This window comes from Phyllostomus hastatus, unplaced genomic scaffold (genome assembly GCF_019186645.2).
Source record: "Phyllostomus hastatus isolate PE091 unplaced genomic scaffold, TTU_PhHast_1.1 phas_scaffold_501, whole genome shotgun sequence".
Classification (NCBI taxonomy): Eukaryota; Metazoa; Chordata; class Mammalia; order Chiroptera; family Phyllostomidae; genus Phyllostomus; species Phyllostomus hastatus.
The window spans coordinates 26297900-26324668 of NW_025334033.1; the positions used below are offsets into that span (position 1 = coordinate 26297900).

Genomic DNA, 26769 nt, shown 5'->3' on the forward strand with positions numbered 1-26769 from the left:
AGAACCAGGAGGTGGGCCCTCACCACATTGAATTGGCTGGCACTCTGATCTTGGTCCTCCCAGCCTCCAGAACTGTGAGAGATAAATTTGCATTGTTTTCCAACCACCCAGTCTATGAAACTTTGTTATAGCAGCCTGAAAGGACTAAGACAGAACCAAACAGAAAATTTTCTTAAATTCAAAGTCTATTGGAGAAAAAAAAAGTCAAATGTCTATAATTGATATTATGTAAAATTGATATAAAAGAACCAATTCTAACCAGTATTATCAATACCCACCTTTGTCCTCCACTTCTGCACACAGAAAATGAATTCTTCTTTTTTGATCTAATCTTTATTGTACTTTTTCCCAGAAAATGAATTCTTAACCATTTGCTTTTCCTAGCTCAGTTACCTTGAGAAAATACCTAGGAGCCGCTTTGCACTTCTTTCTTTCACCATCCACAACCTATTAACAGCCAAATCTGTCCATTTTGCTTTTGCCATATTTCCTAAATTCTCTTTATGTCTCACCTCAACCATGCAATCACAATCCAACTGGCTTTCTGGCCTTCAGTTTTTCCCTTCTTCATCCATGTGCACACTAGTGCTGAAGCTATTTTCCCAAAGCACAGGTGAGCTCAGGTTAGTCACCTGATCAAAAACACCCGATAACTTTACAGTGTTCAGAAAGCCCTTCTCAGTCTGTACCCAAGTTGTCCCTAGTCCACGCAGGCCCTTCAACAATCCCTCTCTCCTTGCACACTCCCACCAACTATGCCCTGAGGGGAATGCAAAAAATACAGAAGTTCTCATTGGGCTGGTCTAGTGCATCATAAAAAGTTTAGAAACAATGTATGAATAACAAAGATGACATGAAAGATGCCATGGGCAGAATAAAATGATCAGGTAAATGGAACAGAGGTGGGATCTGGTTGGAGAAGTGGACAATACTCATCCTTTGACAATAATAATTCCTTTTACTTCTATGACACTATACTTTTGAAAGCATAAAGCAAATGGGTGCATTTATATGCATTTTTCCTTTTTATTACCCTTCTCAGTTATATGGCATGAGCTATCATGCCGTTATGATACCAAGGTATGTCCTTTCATGTAATTATCACAAAGGATCTGTAAAATAAGTAATGCAGGTAGTAATATTCCCATTTTATAGGAAATCAAGGTCAGGAATATTAAGTGATTTACCCACAATTATACAACAGGTGTTAATTTCCTCTAGCTCCCTGAGCACTGCCACCCTTTTCTCATTCAATAACTACAGTTAAATCACCAAAGATTACTTTGAAAGATTAATGACAGACCTGAAAAATCTCAGGGTGGGAAATACAGCTCAAAATTGTCACTACAAATAATGCAGTCACCATATAGTATTAAAAGCTTTTAAATTTTAATATTTTCCTTTTTAACTGTGTTTTGAAGGATTGATTATTATGTGCACCACAGTAATGCCCCAAATCTTCCCTACTTCTTTTTTTTAGTGTAACTATGTATACATACAAAGTTTATTATTGGCTTTCTCACAGATTTTTAAAAATTTTTATTGTATTGTTCCCATTACCATTTAGTCCCCTTGCACTGCTCTTCCCCTGCAGTCACCGCACTGCTGTCCACGTGCAGTTCTCCTGGTTGCTCACTCCCTCTGCCCTCTAACATCCCCCCACTTAGCGGTCATAGCTCTCAGAGAACCTGCTCTCTGAGTCTGTCTCTATTTTGCTTGTTATTTCAGTTTGTTCATTAGATCCCACATATGAGTAAACTATGGTATTTGTCTTTCTCTGACTGGCTTTTTTCACTTAGCATAATGTTCTCCAGCTCCATCCATACTGCCGCAAAGGGTAAAACTCTCTTTTTTAGGGCCAAGTACTATAGAAAGCAGTATGGAGATACCTCAAAAAATTAAAAATGGATCTGCCTTTTGGCTCATAAGTCTCACTTCTGGGAATATTCTGAAGGAACCCAAAACACTAATTTGAAAGAACTTAAGCACTCCTATGTTCATTGCAGCATTATTTACAATAGCCAGGATATGGAAGCAGCCCAAGTGTCAATCCAAACGCATGGATAAAACAACCATGAGATAGTTACACAATGGAGTACCTCCCTAATTCTTGAAAAAGAAATTACAGTCCTTATCCAAAATAAACTATAACTAATGTCAAGAAACACCACTGTGTAGCTCAATACCCAAAGATCTATTTATGCTCACTTTGCAGAATTGGATACAGGTTATCTAAAGGAAAGGAACATTCCAATAATTATAGTTCTTAAATTAATTCTCGCTAAGAATAATGAGAGGGCCCTACCTGACCAGTGTGGCTCAGGGGGCTGGGCATCATCCGGCAAAGCAAAAGGTAGCCAGTTCAATTCCCAGTCAGAGCACAAGCCTAGGTTGCAGGTTTGGGTCCTGGTCGGGCACATAGGAGAGGCAACCAATTGATGATGTTTGTTTCTCACATGGATGTTTCTCTTCCTCTCTTGTGACCTCCCTCCCTCCCTTAAAAAAAAAAAAAAGAAGGGATAAAAAGGCAATTGCAAAACTAACTGCAATGAGAGATCAAGCAATAAACACAGATGAGCAAAATAGTTTTTTTCTGTTAAAAACAAAAGTCAAAATTAGTGACACTTTAAACAGTCACAACTCTTTCTTAAAAACAGAAAAGTAAGATATGCACTGGCTGGTGTGACTCAGTGGCTTGAGTGCTGGCCTATGAACTGAAAGGTCCCTAGTTTGAGTACCAGGCAGGCAGGGCACATGACTGCAGGCCAGGTCCCCAGTTAGGGGCATGCAAGAGGAAACTGATTGATACATCTCTCTCTACCTCTCTTTCTCCCTCCCTTCCCCCTCTCTCTAAAAAGTACATAAATAGAAGCTTTTAAGAAATAGAAAAATAAAAAATTCTAACTTCCCCTTACCCATGCCCCATGCAAGTGTTAGAACAAGGGGAAAACAAGTATCATCTGGTTGATCCAACCCTCTTATTTGACAGATGGAGATGTTGAGTGGCAAGAGAGAATTAATGGACTTGCTTAAGTCCCACAAGTTAGTCCCACAAGTTAGTGACCATCAGAGCTAAAACCCAAGACTTCTGGTCTGCATTCTTTCCATTACTCCATATTCCAGTGCTATTGAATGAGCTGGATAAATCACAATACCAGTATTGTGTATTGAAGTATTTTATTGGGTTGTAAACTTTCTCCTACTTGTTTCCTTTGGCATCCAACCTCCTATATATTATTTTTTAAGTCTGTTTTAAATATTCAGTTTGTTCCTACTCCTTTGCCCTTGATGGTTGGTGATCTATTTATGCTCACTTCACAGAAGTGTTTGCGGCTCCATCACTGGATGTCCCCATGGCTATAGCTAGGAGCTCAGAATGACCACAGTCTTCCTCCGAGTAGATCTGTGTGTTCCAGGCACAGGGCCTCATCCTTTTACACCATCCTCCCAGCACCACATGGCTTGTGCTTCCAAATGGGGTCAAAGAGACCAGCCATGCAAGGGTACGTCTCTGCTGTTTTTAAGAAATCTTACACAGGAAATACTTCTAAAGTGTTATTGAAACAGTGAATTGTTAACAAAAAACAAAGCAAGTCTGCTTTGTTTGGCCAAGAAGATAATTGTTTTTCAAAGAATCTATGTGTGAATCAGCTAATCCCTGGCCAAGCAAACCATTATAACAATAACTGGTAACTGTTAGCTAGCACTCACTGTGCGAGAGGCATTTCAGGCATTTTTGATCCTCATGACAATCTCATGTTATAAGTATTACCTCCATTATACAATGTGGGCTCAAAAAGGTTAATTAACTTTCCCACAGTCCTATAACTAAAAAGTTGCATAATAGATTTGAACCTAGGGCAGATTCACTCCAAAGTATTTATTTCTTCACCCCTACATCATTTCTCAGGCCCTGGCGCTTTTTCCTTTCTCCCACCACCACATAGGCTTTCTTAGCAACTCTCAGCCACCTTCTCAAATTGTGAGTCTCACCATTTTGACCAAGGGCTCTCTGGGCTCTCATGTGTAGAGCTAACAGCACAATTGCCTGAAAAGATAAGTCAAAACACATGCATGTGACTTACAAGTATATAACTTGGTAATTATTCCCCCACAGATTTAGCACTGGCTCCAGAATTTTGACCAGGAATGGAGCTGATACAAAGACCTTAAGTAGCTAGTCAAGGTCATGGTAAACCCAGGGACTCACCAAACCTGCCCCCTAGACTAAATATATAAGTAATGTTCAATAGTCTCTTCTCATTCCTGCCTTTGCCATGTGGAATTCAAATGTTTCACCCTCATCATTTCATTCCTCGTCTGACAGATGTACATAGCCAATGTGATCTTGAACAGCCTGGGTCCACCTGCCTAGTATGGTGGCTGGAACCCAGGAAGCATTCAGTAAATATTGCTTTGAATGAATAATTGAATTAATGAATTTTTGCCCTCTTCAGTAACAATAATAAATATCTGACACTATGTATGTCAGGGTCTCTATGCTAAATTCTTTATATGCATTGTCTTATTATATATTCATACAACTCTATAGGTAGGTTGGGATGATGAGGGTGGGTCTCTTATAAGGTCACTAATCCCATTACCTCCAAAAGGCTCCACCTCCTAATCTTATAATACTGTGGCTTAGAAAGGTTAAGTAACTTGTTCAAGGTCACATAGAGAGCAACCATTCTAGAATCAAAACCAGATTTGATTTCAGACTCTGTTTTCTTAATCACTATATTCTACAACTTCCCTTCTATTTTTATTAATAATTATGATCACTGCTTCTATGTATTTAGCACTTACCATGTCCCAAACACAATGCTAAGTATTTCACAGATTAGATTTATTTACTGCCCCAAACAACTCATTTATGTTCACTAGTATGTATCATTTCCTCCCTTTCCCATTACGATGTGAACTTGGATAATTTACTAAGAGTAATCATAATTTGCAGGGTTTATGTGACAATTCTAGAGACTTATGTAAGTCATCAAACATACTGCCTGTGTATGTATGTATATCCTGTAAATAAAAATGCACGATCCCATCCTGAAATCCCCTTTGCATGAATTCAATTTATTAAAAATTACTTGGATACAGGAACAAATATAAAGGACACATGGACAAAAACTAGGGGGAGTGGACATGGGAGGCAGGTGCGGAGGGATGGGTGGGTGCGCAGTAATGGGAGTAAAAGGCAGAAAGCTGTACTTGAACAATGACTAAAATAAAATAAAATAAATTACTTGGAAAAGCAATTAATTGGCAAGGCAGTATCGTGGGCAAAGCTAGCATACACTGGGCTCAAAGAGGTTAACAAGATCTGAACAAAATGCTCCGGATCTCTTCTAACCTGAGCTAGCTGGAAGCAGCCCTCATACTGAATTAACACATGTAAGTTTCAAAAGGAAGGAAAAAAAGGGTCTCAGATGGGCCCAACCTAGGAAAGCTGGATGTGGTCAGGGTGCCTCCAGAGTACGGTTCCAACAGCCCAGTTGTGTTCAGGAATGTATTTTCCCAATCAAAAATCAGCACTCTGGGACTCCTGCATCAAAAAAGCAGGGACTGATGGCCTGGCAGGGAACAGGGACTAGGACCTATAGGCCTCAAGTGGGTGGTGATTGCTTGAAAATAGAGGTATAAGATACATACAATCTTATAGGTAATCATTAATGTATACTAGATGATTTTTACATAGTGATACACCCCTGTAACCCCACCCAGATCAAGATGTGGAATATTTCCAGCCACCCCATAAAGTTCCCATACCCAGAGTGATTTATAATCAACAAAGATAAATCACTTGAAATCAGAAAAGAAAACCAGAAAGCAAGTTAAGAAACTTTGAAAGCTGGGCATGGAAAGGCCCAGTTTGGGAGAGGGTATTAAGTAAAAATTAGACAAACCCGACTTTTATCTTCTCTTAGTTGTGGATGTAGAGTGCTGTGAATTCAGTCATTGCGTCCCTGGATCCTCGCAATGACTCTGCAATATAGTAAAGATTTAGTCCTCTTTTGCACGTGAGGAAATAGAAACCTGTTCAGAATTTCTGAGGTAATCATCCCCACCCCAAGCAGGAGAGGAAAAGAACTGCATCTCTTGAATTTGACAAGCGGATCCAGCCACGTGGCAGAAGGAACTCGGGTGGGGGAGGCCTGGAGTCAGGTTACCAAGCTGTGTCGCTCCAGCCCGCTCATTGGCGGGCGTTCCAGGCCCCAGGTATAAAGGCTCAGGCCGACTGTCCTTGTACTTTAGTACTGAACCCGGCCGCCGCGCGCCCTTTGAATTTCCCAGAGGCTGCAGGCAGAACGGTGCGAGACTCATCGGACGCTGGACCTCAGGTACATAACATGGGACCCAAAACCTTGCTTAACTCCCCTGTGATTCATTTGAGGCTCTTTGCACCTAAAAGGGGAAGCCAAGCTGAACGTCCTAGAGAGGGTAATTATTTTAATTCTCTCTGAAGACTAGTGCAATAATCCAAGGATTCAGGAAACAATTGCACAAGCAAAGCACCTCTTGGCAACGAGGACAGCAGGAGGCCAACATTTTGAGAATCTCCGCTTTAGGTCAGTTAGGATAGATCGAGATTAAAGCAATAAGCTCCTTAGTGTACAAGACTACGGAATGGAGACAGAATAAAAGAAAAAAAGGTTGTTTTTCAGTTACCAAAACATAGTTTGCAATAGCAACGGGGTTAGTGGCGGGGGGGGGGGCGGGGGGACTCAGTTTACCTAGTCCCGAGGGAGGCAGGAGAAGGCACCCCAAAAGTAGAAGAAAAGAGAAAGGAATTGCTGTGCCCTGGGAGTGGGGCTCATTCTGACAACCCTTGTGCGCTTGTACGTCTCAGGCAGATCAGCTCCAGCAGAGAGTCGCCCAGATCTAGCACCTGCCTCTTGATGTCGTGCCTGGAGCGGCTCCGTTTGGGCCCCCAGCGCCTCCTGCGGGGCGGAAACTGGCGTCTCCAGGGTCGGGCCGGCGGAACCACTGCCAACACGCCCGTCAAGTGCGCAAACGTCCTCACCCCAGACAGCATTCCTGAGTTCTGCATACCCCCGAGACTCGCTCCCTGCCCCGCCCTGGCTGCAGTCCGAAACTCCTGGGTGAAAATAGCAGGGACGGACGACGGCGCCGGGCACACGGACTGGGACCCGCGCTCGCAGGCCGCGCTCTCGCTGCCTCACCTGCCCCGCACCCGCTCTGCCTACGGCTTCTGCGCGTTGCTGGAGAGCCCGCACACCCGCCGCAAGGAGTCGCTCTTCCTTGGGGACCCGGGAGCCGGAGTGCTCCTGCTGCTGCCCGCCGCCCCTCCCGCGCCCCGCCCCCGGGCCCACACCCACCACTGCAGCGGAGGAGGAGACGCCCCCCTCCAGCCCTGTGGTCGAGCCCCAGACACCACCCGTGCGGCTCCCGGCTGTCCCCGCCCGTCCCGTAGTACGCGTGCTCGACGTCCACTTGGCCACCGCCTCCTGCGCGCCTCCGAAAGAGTGCTCAACAGTGCGCTGAAGACCTCGAGGAGTCACGAGCAGGCCTGCGTCTGCTCTTTGTCCAGGGGGCACGAGGCTGAGAATAAGAAGCGCGGCGCCGACTCGGGGTCGCCGGCCTGGACCCTCTCCGAGGCCCCTCCATTGTCTCCCAGCCCGCGGTCGGAGCTCCTAGAAGCCGAGGGCACCGTGGCTCTGGGTCGTGCTGGCAGCGCTCTGAGCCTGGCTGCCGAGTACAGTCCGGCCAGCGGGCGCCTCCGCCTCCGCCTGCTCGGACCAGTGGGCCCGGCAGGAGGAGCCGCCGAGCCCCGCGCCGTAGCTGTCGGCTGCCGCGTCAGCCTGGTCCTGCAGCCACCCGGCAGGACTCGCCAGCAGCGCAACTCCTTGAGGCGCGGAAGCCGCAAGGCCGTCTTCGCCTAGGACTTCTGCTTCAAGGGACTCTCGGAGAATTGCGCCGTCTGGCGGTGTGTGCGAAGGCTGAGAAGAAGGGCAGTGGCCAGGGCGAGTTGCTGCTGGGCTCCCTCCTGCTGCCCTGAGGGCGCCCAGGCCTGAGGCCCTGCCCGCAGGGTGCTTTCTGCCTGCTGGGTACTCTCGGACACTGACAGCCGCTTTTTTCAAAATAAATGTCATTTATTCTTCTACGGAAGCCTTCAAGTGTAATATAGGCCGAGATTATACTGCATTAATTATCACTGAAAAGGATGTTACATTTTGTGTAGATACATTCAGAATTCTTTTTAACAAATGGTATGGTGTTCTGCAGTAGGGTTTTTAAATGCAGATAGCTGATTAATTGCATTTCATTTGTTCCCTACAGTCATATTGGGAGATACATGAGATCTTAAAACCAGAGGGTTTCTTGATGGTCTGCTTCGATCTCTTCCCTATGCCATTTGCTCATTCCACAACATCCCCTGAAACCATCTTAGAGAACTTACTAATTTTGAAGCATTGTTTAAGACCCTAGATAAGAACTTGAGGCCAAGAGAGGTGAAGTGACTTCTCCAAGTTCAACAGAGAATTAGTTGGAATTCTAAGCTGATACTCTTAGCAACATCGTGTTAGAACAGCATTGGAGGAATTAAAACCATTTTCGTATTCTAAGCTTAAATAACATAATAGTTTACAAGTGTTAGCTTGTAATTCTTAAAAGCCCCCTTAAGAATTAGGCATTGCAAAAAAAAAAAAAAAAAAGAAGAAGAAGTAAGAAGTAGGCATGACAATCTTCTAGGATGAGGGATTGAGGCACCAAATGAACAGCAGAGTCAGGATCTGCACCTGCTCAATCAGTATTGTACTGGTCGCTGTCTGTAAGTAATACTGCAGTGTCTCAAGGGCTCACCTCACTAGTGTTGTGAGAATGCAGCTTATATCTAACATTGCGAATGCTCATGTTGGGGTCTCCTCGCATTCCTCACCCTCCGATATACAAGCAAGTCAGTCAAATGAGTAATTCATCTCATGATAATGACTTCACACATTGAGATGAGCTGAGTCTAATATTCTGAAGAGAAAACTACTTGGCCTCCAAAGGGAAAAGGGTGCAGTCTTATTGGCACCACGTATGCTAACATGTCAGGGCAAGAAGTCAAGAGTGTACCCACAACAGTGTTCTACTTCTGGCTTTTGATAATAATAATAGGTTTAGTTTGTTTTGAAGGATGATTTTCCTTCACATTCACTGCCAGACAGGCATATTTTTTCCTTTCTTAGGCATATAGGAGGAAAAATGTCCTAAGTAAAATATTTAAATGTGTGGTGTGGTGTTAAATATATGGTGTATGACTACATTATCAGACTTGGTGCAGAAATAGTTTCTGCTTTCATTAAACTGTTTACAGTTTTATCCATTGGTGCTCGTGAAAAATGCTATTTAGAGAATATCCATTGTAGTCACAACTCAGGTACAGACTGACAATGGGTTATTGTGCTGGGTATCACAATACATGTGAAGAGTAACTGTGAATTCGTTGACCGTCAAAATCAGCCACATCCAGAAGCTAGGAGGGGTTGACCAAATGAGTGGTGGCATAGCAGCTGTTGAGACCTGTCACATGCTCCTCTGTCCGCGAAGTCACCATTTTCAGGGGTCTTCAAGGCAACAATTATTTTTTAAAATCATTAACCTTCCTGATTTTAGAACTTTAGTTGAGTAAGTAATACTGACTCCACACATATAATACTTTAAAAGGGAGATAAATGGAGAGTGAAAACCACTTGGCTATATATAAGATGATTCTTAGGTTTTATTTTTCTGCAAATAAGATACTTTGGTGGCTTAATTAGTAAAATCATACTTCAGAAAACATTACAATCACTATTGTCACTAGATTACATACAAATAATACTTTGGGGACAGAAGTGTGGTGTCATTAAGAAGGTAAATCAGTGCATTTCAGGGACCTAAATTTTCCATGAAATAACAGTGGGTATTTCCAAACAGATTTCCGCTTACATCATCAAGTTATGGTTGGTCAAATAATGTAAAAGCCTAAACAATGTAATTAAAAAATGACTAAAATAGAATCATAAACAATAAAACAGTGGAATTTTAAAGTGGAAAAAAACAGTAAGAATCATTCTGTGCAAATCTATGCACCAAAGAAAAGGGCCAGAGATGCAAATTGTACCTCAAATCACAATTAGTAAAAGAGCTGGGACTCTAACCAATTCTATTTTCATTTTGCTTTTCAATCTTGGATCACTAGTTTCATAATAAAAGGAGAAACATTTGTACATACATTATTTTATATCACTGAACTAATCTGAATTTTTTGCATTTAAGAAATCTTTGCAGTATAAATTTTTTGTGTGTGATAACAGCAGTCTGGGGGGGGCAGACATATTTATATTTGGTTTGTGCTTTTCTGCCCTCTAGTGGATTCCTCATGTGTTTTGTAAGTGGGTCTGTTTCCTGAGTATTAGACCATCTCCACTGAATATTAAGACCAATCTAATACCAGAACCCAATAACCTTGAAGATGTGTGCCAGCATCAGATTGTAGTGAAGATTTACATCATAAAATAACTAAATACAGCCACTTCAGTGTAGACGGTGCCAAAAACATTTGTATTAAAAAAGAAAATAGAAGAAAAACTTTTCCCGGCAGTAATGAAGCTGGGAGGGTGTGGCAACGGCATGTAGTTTGCAGGAAACTCTGTTAAGAGTTGTCATGTTTCTCATTGGGCTTTAGACATGTGCATCTCCTCCACAAATGAGAGGGCACAGAATTGCCTCTTGAATATGAGCATATGCAAAGAAAAACAGTCTGGCAACATACCAGTTTTAAAAGCATTACTTAAGTATGAATTAAAAAAATAAAGTCAACAGCTTTGGCATTTGGTTTTGCAAAGATAATGCATTCTACACCTAAAATGTTAGTTTTAATGTGGCTCAAACATGGCTAGAAGATTACTTCTTTAGAATCTAATTTTCTTTTACACACACTTCAACAGGTAATAAACATTTTCCCCAGGACTTAGGTCAAAATACTATTTTTGGTAAAGATGCTTAAAGATGTTAAAAGACAAAGCAAAAAGTGGGTACCAAGGGGTCTCTATAATGTTAAAGCAATAATATATGATATGTGGGTACAATATAATCTGATATGAGCACACATCTTTAAGATCATTGAGTTCTGGCATTAGATATGCCTACATGTAGATTTTTTGTTATTTATGCTCCTTGGTGGTCTCTTAGTTTCCTATATCTGTTCTTTGGTAATCAACTCTTTCATTTATTCCATTCTTTCTTCTCCTCCTGGTTTTCCAATTACTGACAAGCTATACCTGTTGAAATTATCTCACAGTTCTTGGGTGTTCTGTTCTGGGTGGGTTTCTTCATTATTTTTTCTCCTTACATTTCAATTTGCAAAGTTTCTATGGACATATCATAATTCTCACTGATTCTTTCTTTGCCTGTATCCAGTCTATTGGTGAACCCATCAGAATCTTCCTGCGTTTCTGATAAAGGATTTCAATTCTAACATTTCCTTTTGATTTCTTCCCCATCTCTCCATTTATATTACCAACCTGCTCTTGCATGTTTTCTACTTTTCCACTGGAGCCCTTAACATATTAATCATAGTTATTATAAATTCCCTGTTTATCATTTCAAAATCTCTATCATATCTGAGTCTGGTTCTAAATCTTTGTTTTGTCTCTTCAGACTACTTTCTCCTGCCTTTTAGCATGCCTTATAATGTTTTATTGAAAGTTGGACATGAAATACTGGATAATAGTAACTGAGATAAATAGGCATTCAGTGTCAGAGTTTATATTTATCTGGCAGAGTTTGCTGTAGCCATGGGTGTCGGAGGCTTCAATTTCCTGTAGTGCCTTGTTTTTGTCCTATCTGTATCTTTGGGTTTCCATAAGAATACCTTCTTAAACAAAGTATCTGTCTTGCAGCTTTCCCAGTCTTTATCCACTGACATGATATCAGAGCCCTGCTGGTACGGTGGTAGACACTGGGGAGGGGAGGCAGTCTACAATCCTGTGATTAGATCTCAGTCTTTCCATGGGCCTTTGTCCCTGGGCTGTGACCTTCACTTTTTTTTTTTTTTTTACTTTTTCTTCTTTAGTCGAGATGGGAAGAATAAATGGGTTAGCACTGGGTTGCCCTTCTCCCCAAGTCAACAAGGTTTGGGTACAATATTTTTCCCTATAAAGTAGTTTTTTGTTACAGAGAATGCACTAAGAGTATTTCAAAATGATCACTACTAAGGTTTTTGCTAGCTCTTCACCATGAGAACCTGGTGGAGTTCTTGGAGATAAAACCCATAAAAAGTATGCTACCCACCCCATCCACAATGTCTATGAAATGGCTTTAAAGTGCAATAAGAGTCACTGAGTTTCTTTCCCCAAACCATTTATTTTGTCATTTAAAACCAATACAAAGAGAAAAAACACATGGACATGAACAATATTGTGGTGATTGAGAGGGGAAGTAGGGTGGAGGTGGAGGGGGGTATGGGGGGAATACATAGTAATGAAAAAATACAATAGAAGTGATGTAAAAATAAAAAAATAAAATTACAAAAAAATAAAACCGATGCATATAAAAGAGATCTATCTTGGCACAGGATCAAATTTTGTGAGTCTGTTAAAGGATATAACAATTGTATCATTAGAGAAAAGTCTGAATGGAGATGGGGCTTGCGGACACCTGCTTTTTCTCCCGCTAGGCTAATGAAGATCACCTATGGTAAGGAGCCCACAGTCCCTCCTTTCCTTCCTGTATCACCCTGCAGCTGGTGAGCATAAATGTGAGCTCTTTAGGGACATCAGAGCTAGAACACTGCAGCAGAGCCAGTTTCTATCAGTCATTAATCAGAAAGCCACTTCATCTGCAAACCTGGCATTGAATAATGGGCCCTGGGTACTGTCTCACAACTCTACTAGTGTTGGTTGTTAGTAAATTCATGTTTTAAGAAGCATTTATATTCCAACTTGGAGAGATGTGTGTTCCAGATCTCAGTTGTTATTTCTAGCTGTGTCTCTGGGTCTTATTAAATAGTCTGTTTAAATGTCTTTTTTCCATTAGTAGAGAGGCAGTAATATTACCTACAGCATGGGATTTTTGTGAGAATTAAAGGAGATAATGTATTCAAAGTCGTCAGCACAATCCCTATTATGTAGAACCAGTCAATAAATTTTAGTTCTATTTTTGGCTTCTTCATAATGGATGTTAATAGATGATATTACTGGACTCCCCCTCTGAGCTTCTAGACTGTCGATAGGTGCATAACCTGTAGCTGTAGTCCTATATCTAAGAGATTTAGAGGGTAAGATATACTTCAGTGGATCATCTGAAAAACATTACAAAGTACGTGTTAAGTGTACAAACACTTGTGTTACAAATGACAGTGCTATAGACAAGGACTCGTAAAAAGATGGAATTGGGAAGTGAGAAAGGTTCTGACATTAATGTCTTACTAATTTCAACACTATGCTAGAGACACACTAAGTATTAAATCATCTTATTCCACAGCTATGTGAGGAAGGACTTCATAAGTAAATACTGATGCTTAGAGAAGGCACGTGGTCCCACAGCTGGGAAAGAGGAAGATGATTATTTGGAACCATGGGCATAAGACCACAAAGCCTCTGCTAGATCTTGGGTTCCCAAGAGGTGGACTGGATTTGGTTCTCAAGAGAAAAGAGAGAATGGTGGACTTGGACAAAGGACTGTATTGGATCCAAGATACATAAAATGTGTTCTGGAAACACTGCTTCTTTGGTTCCCAGCAGCTCCTGGGAGTATCTTTGGTGATCATATTGCCACCTGCTGGTAACTTTGACTTGCTGACTTCTTAGCCCAGAGAACTAAAATACAGGTACCATTGTGCCTTGAAACAATTAGAAGACAGCAGCTCATCCTTTGTCAACAGTTATGATTTATTCACTCATAATATCACATGGTTCTTGAATAACACTATTTCCCCATCTTTTAAATATATTTTATGGCATGATTAATTATATAATGAACAGCAGGTGAGACATATGAGCTTTTCTGAAGAGTGGATAAATCAAAGCCGTATGACTAGTTTTCAATCAGGACAGATATATTACTTTTTCTTTTATATAACACATCTCTAAGCCTGAGACTTTCTTTACTGGACCACATCCCTAAAATCTGACAAATGTTTACCATATTCAAACATTTAAAGCACTTCCAATATCCACTTAAATAAAGTAGAAAGTTCATGAAGGATAACAGAATTTAAAACAAGTCAACTTTCAAAAACATTGCTCAGTATTCTCCTTTTATAGATGAAAAAAGTGAGATCAGAGAGCGAAAGGGTGTTCCCGGATGACATTGGCGGTTAGTGGCACTTCTTTGCTCCCCAGCTGGGGCGCCTTCTGCTTTCATTTGCCATAATACTAACTACACTGGTGGACAGTTCATTTTTTGTATTATTAAAGAACATTTTGAAAAATTATCACCACCAAAACACAGCCATTCCCCTGCCACTTTGATTTAAATTATTTTTTGTCATTGTCCACTACTTACTTTCCAACCATTGTTTAGAAGTATACCTGTATTTACCTGGTTCCAAGAATAGTATATATACATACGGACTTTTTTCTACTTTTTTAACGATTTTAATTTAAGAGTTGCTCATGTTTCTACTAGTCTTTGGTATCATTGTCCTTGAAGTATGTATATAATAATGTGTATATTCCCCTATTTTAGGGGTTTTTCACTCTTCCTGATTTATTTATTTTTCTTCTTTCGACTTTTTCCCTAAGAATCAATTCTAAGTGATAAGATCACAGGACCAAAAGCTATGAACATTGCTGCAGCTCCTAATACATATTGACAAACTACCTTTTCTGGCTGGCTGTATTTTCTTTTCCCGAAGTGAAATGGAGAAAGGAAGGGCTGTGGGGGAAGGGAAAGAAAATTTCTAATTATAATGCTTGTGTTTAAAGAACTGAACCTGTTTATAGAGGGAACAGTTTTCCCAGGGATAACATAGCAAGTGAAAAGGAATGAGGGTGGCTTGGTTGCTATGGTAAGTAAAACTATTATTGTTATGTATTAATGGGTATTAGAAACTCTTTTTAAAAAGGATTTTCTGGTCTGTGTTGCTATTGTGCAAGGACCTCCCCTCTCTCTCACGTCAGGGTCTGATTTACACAACAGCCTTCAGAGAACAAAGATGCTGTTTATGTTGGGGGTTTAAAAACCTACTTCCTTTAATTACTGTTTTATTAAGTGCCCACTTAAGTGCCTGGGGAGAGAACCAAGAACAACAATTAACTCCGACACCTCAAACTCTGTATTAAATAATCTGAGGAAGATAAACTAATTCCATTGCAAATGGGATTTTAGACTCATGCTTTTTAAATCTAATTTTCATTGTGAATGTGATTGATGGATTTTTCCCATTGCTATATTTAACCAGGGGTGTTTTGTGTAATTAGTGACTCTTCATTTGTATGAATGGTGCAGATTTTGGCAAATGGTGAAGGGGAATATGTACTTTAACAGATTTTGGATATCCTTTGTGGCCCTCATTGTAGAAGAAAGAGTTTGGAAACGACAGACTTGAACTGAAATGTCAGTTAATTCATAATCATGAATTAAGCTGCCATGCCAGGCCAACCCAACAACATTAAACCACAATGTCAATAGTGTTGTGGAAATGCCCTGCTTTCCAAATACCTGAGTAAAGTCAGCCCTAGGAAGGATGGTCATCGGTGTTTGTGGAGCACCAAGTAGGAGCTCAGCAACTGTGTTAGGCACCCTTGGCCATATTAACACTGCAGTGTGTTTGGTGACACTGAAGAAGGAATGAGAACAAGGAAGAAGAGGCACGGGTTCTAGTTCTGGTTCTGTACTCCATGAGCAAGTCACTGCCTCTTTAGGTCTCAATTTCCTCATGTGGAAATGACAGAGTTGGAGTAGTTCCAGGATAGCAAGCAGCTGTCATCTAAGTGTAAGCTTCCCTGCAGGGATAGTGGCTGCCAAGAGTGATGTGGTGAAATTCAGAATACTAGGGCCTGGGCTGGGGGAGGTGGGGGAAGAGCACTGTGATTGATTAGCTATGTCTATACAGGTTCACACTGGGGTGTGCATGCTGCTACTATTTATGGACCCTGGGTTCTTGAGCTCTCCGGCTCTGATAGTCCTTGATGTTAAGGAAAATATGGGATTCTTGCTCTAAGTAATTTTAAATTAGTTTCGGAAAATAAGGTCAACAACCAGAAATTACAGTGAATAAATCAAGATGAAATAACTACAAGTCCTAAATTGAACAGTACAGATGATAAATGTCAAAATCCAGAAAATAGGAAAATCAATAAAGACTTGGATAAATCAAGGATATTTTCTCGGAGGAAAGAACATTAGAGTCAGGTCTTGAGGAACAGGGCAGGGACCATTTTGGCATATATCATCAAATTTTGAGAGGATTTCAAGTGTGTTTTGTATTTTCATGATGTTTATAATTTATAGAGTTTTCATAATCATTATAACATTTAATCTTCACAATAATCCTGGAGGTAGGTATCATTAGCCATAGCATACAAATAAGGAACTTACTGTTTAGTAATAGTGACTTTTTCAAGAAATGTCACAAACTTAATAAGGTCCATAGTGGGAAACAGACCTATAGTCTAGACTTCGACTAAGGAAAGTGTATCAGTTAGGGTTGAGGATTAAAGGTGATGCGATCACCAGCCGGCAGTGACCTTGGAATGCTGTGGGTGGCTCAACACATGAGAAAAACATACACAGAGACAACCAAGTCCTGTGGGGAAGTAGGAATGAAATGGCCACTCTCTCTGGTGGGGACAGCGCCCTGTTCCCTCACCAGAGAGGCTTTTTATTGGTTTCGTTTGCATAAGAATTCAGGTAAAGCTCATTACTCATTGCTAGGAAGTAAGGATCAAACAATAGGTAACAAGGAAGTCTGAGGGCCTATTTTGAGTCGGGGTCAAAGAGCTGTAAAAAACTTGAAGGAAGAAACTTACTTCTTCCCTGGACCCTCATCATTCAACTGAGAGCATTCTAAACAAAGCAGGTTTCACAAGATTTTACATATTCTTTCTTAGGCCTGATCACCTGGGGAACCTGCCCTTTTTAGCACAGAGTTGCACCACTCTGTCATTGTTTCAGGCTTAGGTGGAGCAAGGGAACTAAGGCAACCAAGGGATAAGGAGATTTTCTCCCAGATGAGGAGGACTCAGGCTACGTCAAAGCCGAGGAGCGAGGGTCCATCACCCCCTTTTGCTGTAGCCCCCAAAGTCCTTTCTTGGGGGCCTCCCACGTGATCGTGCCTGTCTTAGGTCGTTCCCCCCTTGGGGAATCTTACCCGTCATTGGCTAACTGACCAAGCATTGGGGTTCAGTTATGAATGAAGCAGCAGAAGCAGCGCTCCTGCCAGAGAGGTAAGCTTTTGTCTCCTTGGTGGCTTATGGTCCAAGGTCACTCCCTCAGCCTTAGCCTTGGTGGGGGTTACAGCTTATGATACCAGGCAGGGTGGTCCCCAACATAAAGGAAAAAAGACTTCCCATTAACCAGGAAAAGACTCATTGTTATATAACCATGGTAATGAGAAGACACCAAAATTGGTATTAAACCTGTTTAACTAACTTGCTCCAGGTAGACATGCTTTTGAAGGCCAATCCAATCAGGGTCAGCCCCCACTTCTAAAAGTTGGCCAGTCAGGGATGAACTCATTTCAAAAACATTCCTCTGAGTGATAGTCAAGCAACAGCTTAGCTTCTGCAGATAACTTCAACACATTTACGCTTCTAAAAGGCCTCCGACCCCTGAACTCCATGCTTTTCCAAAATCCTATACCATATTAGCAGACTCCCATACTCAGAGAGAATGTGCCTGTTCAGCATAGCTCTCTCTTACTATAGTAAACAGAAATTCAGCTTTTGAAAAACATTTCAGATATGGAATGGTTCTTTTATGATCTTGTAATGCTCCTGGAGGTCTAGCTAAGGTCATTTTGAAAGCCAGCTTGGCAGTATTCCAGGGCCAACATGCATACCCACTGGGCCCCCTGTGCCCAGCTCCACTGGTCTTTCAGAATCTGTTGCCAGGTGAGTGAGTCTGAACAACAATCTAAGTGTTAACTAGTTTCACTGCGCTGTCATTGCTTATTATAAGGAAGCAGGTCTGTCCCTTGCTTAGGTCACTTCCTTAGATCATGAGGCTTAGGTCTTTGTATTAAGTAATTAGACCTCCTGGTTTGGAGGTGCACTCCATGGTAAGTAATTAGACTTAGGTCTTTGCATAAAGTCATTACACATTTTTGTTTTGAAAGTACATTATTTGATAACTATTTTTACCATAAACCATCTTATTCTCCTGCTGTTTGCATTGATTTTGCTTTTACTTGTCTACATGTACAAAGCTGGTTCTGAGTATTTTTCTTTTGTTCTAGATTATCTTTTTTCTGTTAAATGCATGAGAATGTGGTCCGTAAAGAAGAGATGCAGGCAGAGGCCCGGTAAGTCTCTAGTCCAAGATAGCTCTGAGCACCAACAATAGGACAGCTTCCCGATCATCATCCAGTGTGCGAAAAGCTACTGGGCAAACTTTGCTTCAGACCCCCTAAAAACCTCTATGTGGACCTTCCTTGTGTTACAAAGTTATGAAGAAGTTTACTTTGCTTGGTCCTTATCTGAGGTCCTTGCTGAGTTACTGATCATGTGACCCTTCCTTGCCTCAGTGTAGTTAGGGTGCCGAGATACTGCTGAGAGCACACACTTTGATCAGAGTGGCCTCTCTCTTTTCACAGAGCTTTTCTATATCAAAATTTCAACTTCCTCTTGAAAGAGGTTGAAATATATAAAGCCATGTTCTTGCCCTAGCTGGTGTGGGTCAGTGGTTTGAGCACTGGCCTGAGAACCAAAGGGTCACTGATTTGATTCTCAGTCAGGGCACATGCCTGAGTTGCGGGCTAGATCCCCAGTTGGGGGCACACGAGAGGCAACCAGAGGCAACCACACATTGATGCTTTGCTCCCTCTCTTTCTCCTTCCCTTCTCCTCTCTCTGAAAATAAATAATAAAATAAAATATTTTTTTAAAAGCCATATTCCTAAGATTCTTACATTTTCCTTGGTAAAGGTAAAACATTTTGATTAGAGTAACTGGCTGTTGTGGGAAAACTTTGACAAAAAAATAAGTAGTCAGTATTTCTTTCTTTAATTGGTATGCTCAGGCCCCAAAATGAAAGCATAAATGCAAGATAATCTCTTTCAAAGCCTTTGTAACCTTCTGACCCCTACACTTGTGTTTCTCTTTCTTTCTATTCAACTGTACCTAACCTCCTTCATGAGCTACTCTTTCTTCAAGGTTTTCCTGGGAAAAAAACAATCCCATTGTAAACCAACTAGACCGGAATCAGATTTATAAAAGGAAAATTAAACCCTGGTCTAGAGCCAAATCGAGGGCTATAATTAAGAAGTTTCCTGAACTTCAAAACACAGGCAAAATATTGCTACAGAATTCAAACATTGTTAGATACTTATTATCGGGGACTGCAGACCTATACTAAGTAATTCAATTAATTTTTAGTCCCTGAAAAGGAAAAATATATTTGAAATTATCAAGGTAAAAAAGAAAAGATACAAATAATACAACTATATAAAATTTTAAATAAATAGAAAATATACTACATACGATAGTTTCAGAAGTCTTTCTTTTAAGGTTATATTAGGCTCAAAATTATAAAATAACAATGCAATGTTGCATGTTCATAGTGTGAATTAAAAATAAAGTTATTATTTTTTAAATTGGTAAACTTGCTCTGGTTGGTGTAGCTAACTCACTGGATTAGGCAGGGGCCTGCAAAGCAAAGGGTTATCAGTTGGATTCCCAGTCAGGGCACATGCTTGGGTTGCTTGCCAGGTCCCCTCTGGGGGGCACGCAAGAGGCCACTGCACATTGATGTTTCTCTCCCTCTCTTCCTCTCTCCCCTACCCTCTCTCTAAAAATAAATAAATTTTTAAAAAATTGGTAAACTCAAAAATAGAGATCAGTTCATTTCAAACAGTATTCTGGGATGAACCTAATACTGAAATAAAAGGGAAATTTGTTCTCTCTTTTTATAAATAGGCTTAAGTGTGAACTGAGGGATTTAATAAGGAAAAAATAAAAATGTTAAATTGCCAATTTAAAAATACTTAATATGTAGATAGACATTCCAACAGCCTTACTGAGCAGACACTCTAGAAACCAATACAATTTGTGGACCTCTGAATAAAACAACCCAAGAGCCTCTGTTCTGTGAGATCTGAGCCTGAGTATAGATAAGAGTACCCGGGAGGAGGATTACCATCACAGTACTGTGAGCAACATCTTACTGCAGTGCCTCTTTGTCAAACTGTTTCCTAAACAACAAAATCTCACTGAAGTAAGCATTAGCTACTCCTTTGAGGAATTTCTTTTTCTTTTTTATTTGAAGTCGGAAACAGGACAATGTCCACTTTGTGGTTGGATGATTGCCCAACTGCTTGCCAGTAAGATGCCATAAAGGAGAGAGTGGGGAGGTGCGGAAGGTTTGAGGGAAGATAATACAGAACAGATGGTGGTGTTTACCACTTCATTCACCTTTGCATATGCAAGCAATGCTTGCAAAATTTCTAGGAACTGGGCATTGCCAGAAAGAAAGAAAAAAATCTGATTATTAGTAATAACAGCATCCATAAACTTAATCACACCTGGGATAGTTGAGCTGGAATTAGAAAACCGAGCTTATCACCTGCTTATAAACCTGTCACTTGCGGTAATCAGGGCTTTAAAAAAGCGGGCAGAGGCGACTAGAGCATAGTTCATGTTACTACATCGTAGCAGTAAAACTCTTGATTAGACTAATTGAGAAATGCCATTTCTCTAAAAGCAGGTGTAAAGATTTAAGGCTGGAGCGGGGAAGGCGTTTAGGTGAGAATGATGAGTGGGAAACAGAACGAGGAAGGCTGAGTTTGTATCGGGAGAAGTGAGTTGTCTTCCAGTCCTGCTCTAACTGGATGCGTGACTCCTCTGGGCCAGGTTCCCCCATCTATGCGAAGGGAGGACTGGACCAGAGTGGTGCTTTCTGATGGACCTTTCAGCTGCTGAATCTTTTCTTCAAATGGAATTTTCTTTCAGAAGCCTAACATCAAAGCTGATTTTAAAGGTGAAATTGCTCTAGTTGATGACAAGGTGGTGGACCCAGAAACCCATTCATTCATTCATTCATTCATTCACTAATTCATTAAGTATTTTTTGAAATCCTATTATGTGCTAGGCAGTGTTCCCAATGCCTGGGAAACATCACTGAAAAACATCAGACAAATATTCCTGCCCTTATAGAACTCACTTGTTAGCAAGGGTAGGGGGCGGAGGGGCAAACACATGAGAAACCTAGTAAATCAGCAAATTAGGTGGTATGTTAGAAGGTGATACATATACCAGGAAAAAGAAAAATAAGCCAGAGAAAGGGGAATCCAGAGTGCCCAGATGATGTGGGAAGTTCGGGATGGCCTCATGAGAAAGTGAGGTTTGAACAAAGATTTCAAAAGGCAGTGAGGAAACCACGCAGCACTTGTCTGGGAGAAGAGCATCACAGGCACAGAGCAGCCTGAGCAAAGGTCCTGCGTGGGAGCACACCTGCACACTGGAAGGAGATCGGAGACTCCAGGATGGCAGGAGTGCAGGGAGCGAGGAGGAGCACAGTGGCAGAGGAGACTGGAGAGGTAATGGGGGCTAGATCATTCCAGGCCCTTGAGAGTCCTGCCAGGAATTTGGCTTTTATGCAGAGTAAAATGGGGAGTCACTGAGGGTTTTGAGCCAGGAAGTGGTGGCCTGATGTGACTTCTGTTTTAACAGGTTTGCTCTTGCTGCTGCACTGAGAACAGACCAGATGGCAATGGGGCTGAAAGCAAAGAGAACGGTTAGGAGGCTATTGCCTAATTCAGGCCAGAAATGAGGTGGCTCAGACCAGGGCATTAGCAGTGAAAATGATAAGAAATATGTTCAAGTCCCACCCCTCAGCCTCCTGCTCAATCCTACAGCTGCTTCTGGGGTACCCCCTGGAATGCCCCTGACTTGTAGGAGTACAGTTTGCCAATCTGTGGATGTCGTGACCTGCAAGTCTCCCTACTGGCTCTGGTGCCCATCTCCAGGGGAGCTTGAACACTAATGTTCAAGGAGTTCCCTATGCTATGATGTACTTAACTTTTTTCCAGCCTAAACATTTACATTTCAGATAATGAGAAACATTTTGGCTTGTAAGTCATCACCAAAGTCTACCCCAAACCTACCTTGACACCAGCAGTTCTGGCTTTGAGAATAGCCTCACGTGCCTCACTGAAGTAAGCGGTCTCTGGTGCGCAGGTTCCATCCCCACTTCTCCTCTGGACGATACCAAGGGGTCAGCACCCACTGGTCACCTCAAACCCAGATCCCTCCCCAGGCTGCCTCTGTGCTTTCTGCACTGTCGTATTTGTGATACTCCATCTATCACACATGGTGGCTTCTCAGAGGAAGTAGGTTGTTGTGATTCAAATCTATGGCAATGGTTCCACAATAAAACAATATTATAAGCAGAAAAATTGCAGTTTTAGGGTAGATGGATATTTGTTTTTATTCACTTTTGTCAGGTCTTATAGGCAGCTGCTTGTTGATATGATCTGAGGGGCCCAGAGGGCCCAGATGCCTAAATTATCTACCCCATAGGCTTCTATTATTTTTGGAATACTCCAAATTTAAGCCAGGATGTCAAATAAAATTTCTTTCTTTCTTTTTTTTTAATAAGAGTGGGGTCCAGTTTCATTCTTTTGCATGTGGGTATCCAATTTGCCCAGGACTATTTTTTTAAAGATTTTATTTATTTATTTTTAGAGAGGAAAGGGAGGGAGATAGAGAGAGAGAGAGAGAAACATCAATGTGCAGTTCCTGGGAGTCATGGCCTGCAACCCAGGCATGTACCCTGACTGGGAATCGAAACTGTGACACTTTGGTTCCCAGCCCGCGCTCAATCCACTGAGCTATGCCAGCCAGCGGTGGATTTATTTCTAATATCAAATGTGAACAGTTCTGAGGCTACCTGAAGCAACACATTGAGAAGGATAGAGAAGCCACATCCAGGTTCAACAACTACAAGAAAAAAATACTGTAATTGATTAATTAAGTTTGCCATGGGCACAGGGGTAGAAGGTATTGTTATACATTTTGTCCCCATTTTAAACCTTTCTTTTACATTATTTTCAGAAGGCACGAGTGAAAATACAAACATGAACAGAAACATTACCGGTAATAGAGCTCATTGAACAGTCATTCAAATATTATGAATTTTTTAAAATGTTTTATTTATTTATTTTTAGAGAGAGGGGAAGGGAGGGAAAAAGAGAGGGAGAGAAACATCAATGTGTGGTTGCCTCTCTCACGTCCTGCATTGGGGAAACTGGCCTGCGACCCTTTGGTTTGCAGGCTGGTGCTCAATCCACTGAGCCACACCAGCCGGAGCCAAATATTATGAATGTTTTGTGGAGCAAACTGCATTTCTTAAGTGTGAATTCTTAACCTGGCCTAGATCTGCTCAGTTAGGGAATAATTGTTGAACACAAAACTGGTAACATTTAACCCACAGTTTTGTCTATTGCCTTTTGGCACCATACCTTTTATGAAGGTTACTTTTTCAGCACTCACTATTTGCAAGGCACTGTTTAGGTGGTTTCCCTATATTATCTCAAATTCTAACCTCAAAGCAGAAAAGTAGGTGTGACTTATGTCCATGTTAAAGAGAAGACTCTGGAATGTCACACAGCTGTGGGAGGCAAATAAAGGTTCTGAAGCCAGTTCTGCTTACCTCTAACACTTCACTCTGTCCTTTTTAAAAACATCTGGAACTGGCCCTATGAGCTCATGCACGGCCTCTTGCAGAGGGGAATTGCCTACTAATGGCTGTCACCAGCTGACAAATGATGAGGCTGTTCATCTCCAAGATGACTCCAGAAGCTTAAGCCTGGTGATCTTTGTGATTTCACCAAGCCCTGAGAGTAATTAACACTGATTCAATAAAGGCCGAAGCCTCATATCCAGTCATTTGTTTGCATCTCTTCAATAAAGTGTAAATGTCAGCTGAAGTGACGTGCCTCATTCTGCCCTGATATTGTCAAGGATGTGACTGTTTTCTCGGAACTCACGTTTCCTCTCCGGCCCCCTCCGTTTCCCACTCCTCCCTAAGTTACCTCCCGCAGGAGCAGTTGCTGAGAAGAAGGGCAAGTTTCCAAATGCTGAGCCAGGAGTGGGAAGTTCCCTAGAAAGTGTGCCTGATTTTCAGGTCTGCATTTTTGGTCTTTATAGAACAGAAACATTTAATTATAGGATTCCACTGACATAGATAATATAATTTTAGGGAGTAAAAGCAAAATTCCAAATGGGCTTTTTTTGTCTTATGCATCTTTAATAATGCTTACAAATGGGGACACTGAGTTAAAACATGGCAGGCTTTGCCCACAACCATTTAACCCACCAATGCCTACTGTGTGATCCCTACGACACCAGCTTCTTAGAAGGTGCCAGGGGAGCAAGGGACCCAGGATTCACAGCACTTAAACTCCACTTGGGGAGGCAACATAGACAGCAAGTACATTTGGAAAACATCTGGATAATACGAGCCTACACTTACACAGCTATTTTTAATATGACAGATCCTGCTCTAAATACCTTATAATACCATATATTAACATACGTAATACTTAACTCACATCAGGAATTAGGTACTATATTTATTCCCACTTTACAACTGAGTAAACTGAGGCTGAGGTCACACTGCTAGTATTGCCTTGAACACAGACCTTAACCACGACTTTGTATTGCCTCTCACATTAATTACTTGATAAAGCAGCCATATGCACAAATAAAGCTGTGACACAGAAATTCAGTGTAGCCTCTGTAATGCTGGAGGGCTTCAAGGAGGAGGCATTAATCCCTGTGTCTGCATCTCTCTCTCATTGGAAGCTTAGACACCTGGCTGAGGCTCTGGCATCTGGCTTTCTCAGCTTGAATCCCAGCTTCACCTCTTACTATTTTTGTGAACTGGTATATATTTTTTAATCTCTCTGTGACTGTTTCCTCAACTATAAACTAGAAGTAGTGATTGAATCTATAAAAATTCTGTACTGGTTGTGAGAACAAAATATAACACTATAGGTAAAGAGCTTAGCAAAGCTTCATACATCAGACAAGCTCACTGAGTATTCAATGTTGTTCTTCTTACTGTTATTGTTTATGATCGGTTATAGGGTATGGATAACTGCTGCCTTACACTGGTGAGAAGGTGCACAAGGCAACTACTCTCCAGCAGGTCAGAAACTTGGATCTTCAAAAGAAGTTTGGCTATAGCGACCACTGTCTCTCTCTCTCTCTCTTTCTCTCTCTCTCCACCCCACACCCCCACCTCTACCTCCTCCTCTCCTACTGTGATCTAGCTTTTTCCAGGGAGTGGTGCGGAAAGCTGGTGAAGGCCTTGGTGTCAAAATTTCCAGCATATATCAAACTAGGCTAGTGACCCCAGCGGAAAGAAGAGCAACACAAACACAATGCCTAGGAAAGCCTTTGACTGGCCTGGCTTAGTCATGTGACATCCCTTGGCCAATCACTGTGACCAAGGGTACAGCAGTTGGCAATGGTATCAAGAATCACATGAAGAAGTGGAGGGACAGTTCATCTCAGGAAGGGGGTGCTGTGCCCGAAGAGAGAGGGCAGGGAAGGGAGGCAAAAACAACAGATGTTAGTCCTCCAACACCCACCCTTAGTACATAAAAACAAGCTTAGCTTGCCACACCTGGGTACATAAATTTAATAACCAAATAACATTCTTTATGATGAAAGAAAAATTACCATGTATATCAGCTTGGAAGCTTAAAACCAAAGCATCAAAGAAATGAAGAAGATATTTTGTCAATATAAAACAAATTTGAAGCTGTAAATCAGATCATTGTTAAATTTATAACTTCCTTTTGTTAGTTGCCTGGGGTTTAATGCTAAGTTGTGGTAATTTTTCTGTCATACAGAATTCCTTAACTAGGTTTTATAGTGGGAGGAGAGAAAACTTTGTGCTGTAGATACAGTGATGCAAGTTGTCAAAAATAAAATTTGTAATGAATATGCTTCAAAAACCCTTGTTCTCATTTCATGGTATGTAATGCTATTGCAGCAAATTTACAGGTGATTTCAGTTTCTCTTTTTGATGATTTTGGGTAAGGTGGTAATGGGATTGATATGATTTGCAGGTAATTTGAAAATATCTCTTGTACCTTTTGTCAAGTTTTTATTTATTGATTCAATAAACATTTCTTAAAGTTGTACTATGTTACTTTTACCAATTTGAATGAAATCTGTTGGAGCGGGAAATGCAAATGAGTCAGCACTTCCAGCCCTTGAACTTCTATGATTTTCTGAGTAGTCCCTTGAATTAAAACACTGCTGGGCACCTAAAAACAATCACACTAAGCCCTGGCTGGCATAGCTCAGTGGATTGAGCACGAGCTGCGAACCAAAGTGTCGCAGGTTCGATTCCCAGTCAGGGTACATGCCTGGGTTGCAGGCCATGACCCCCAGCAACCGCACATTGATGTTTCTCTCTTTCTCTTTCTCCCTCTCTTCCCTCTCAAAAGAAATAAATAAATAAAATCTTAAAAAAAAACAATCAGACTAGATCTAAGCATATTGATTAGCCAAAGCAGGTGATATAAAGTATTTAAAGTATCGATGAATAAATGCTTATCTTTCCGGGGAAAGGTGGGGTAGTCACTGAAAGGGGA

At 41.3% G+C, this 26769-nt stretch overlaps 1 protein-coding gene across 1 annotated transcript; it reads left to right on the forward strand.

The window, feature by feature from the left end:
* Positions 1-6268: 6268 nt before the first annotated feature.
* C2CD4A (C2 calcium dependent domain containing 4A) lies at positions 6269-10235 on the forward strand. Its single transcript, XM_045823054.1, has 2 exons — positions 6269-6347; positions 6857-10235. The coding sequence occupies exon 2, from the start codon at positions 6906-6908 to the stop codon at positions 7908-7910; it is 1005 nt and encodes a 334-aa protein (XP_045679010.1). The 5' UTR covers positions 6269-6347; positions 6857-6905; the 3' UTR covers positions 7911-10235.
* The last annotated feature ends 16534 nt before the right edge of the window (positions 10236-26769 follow it).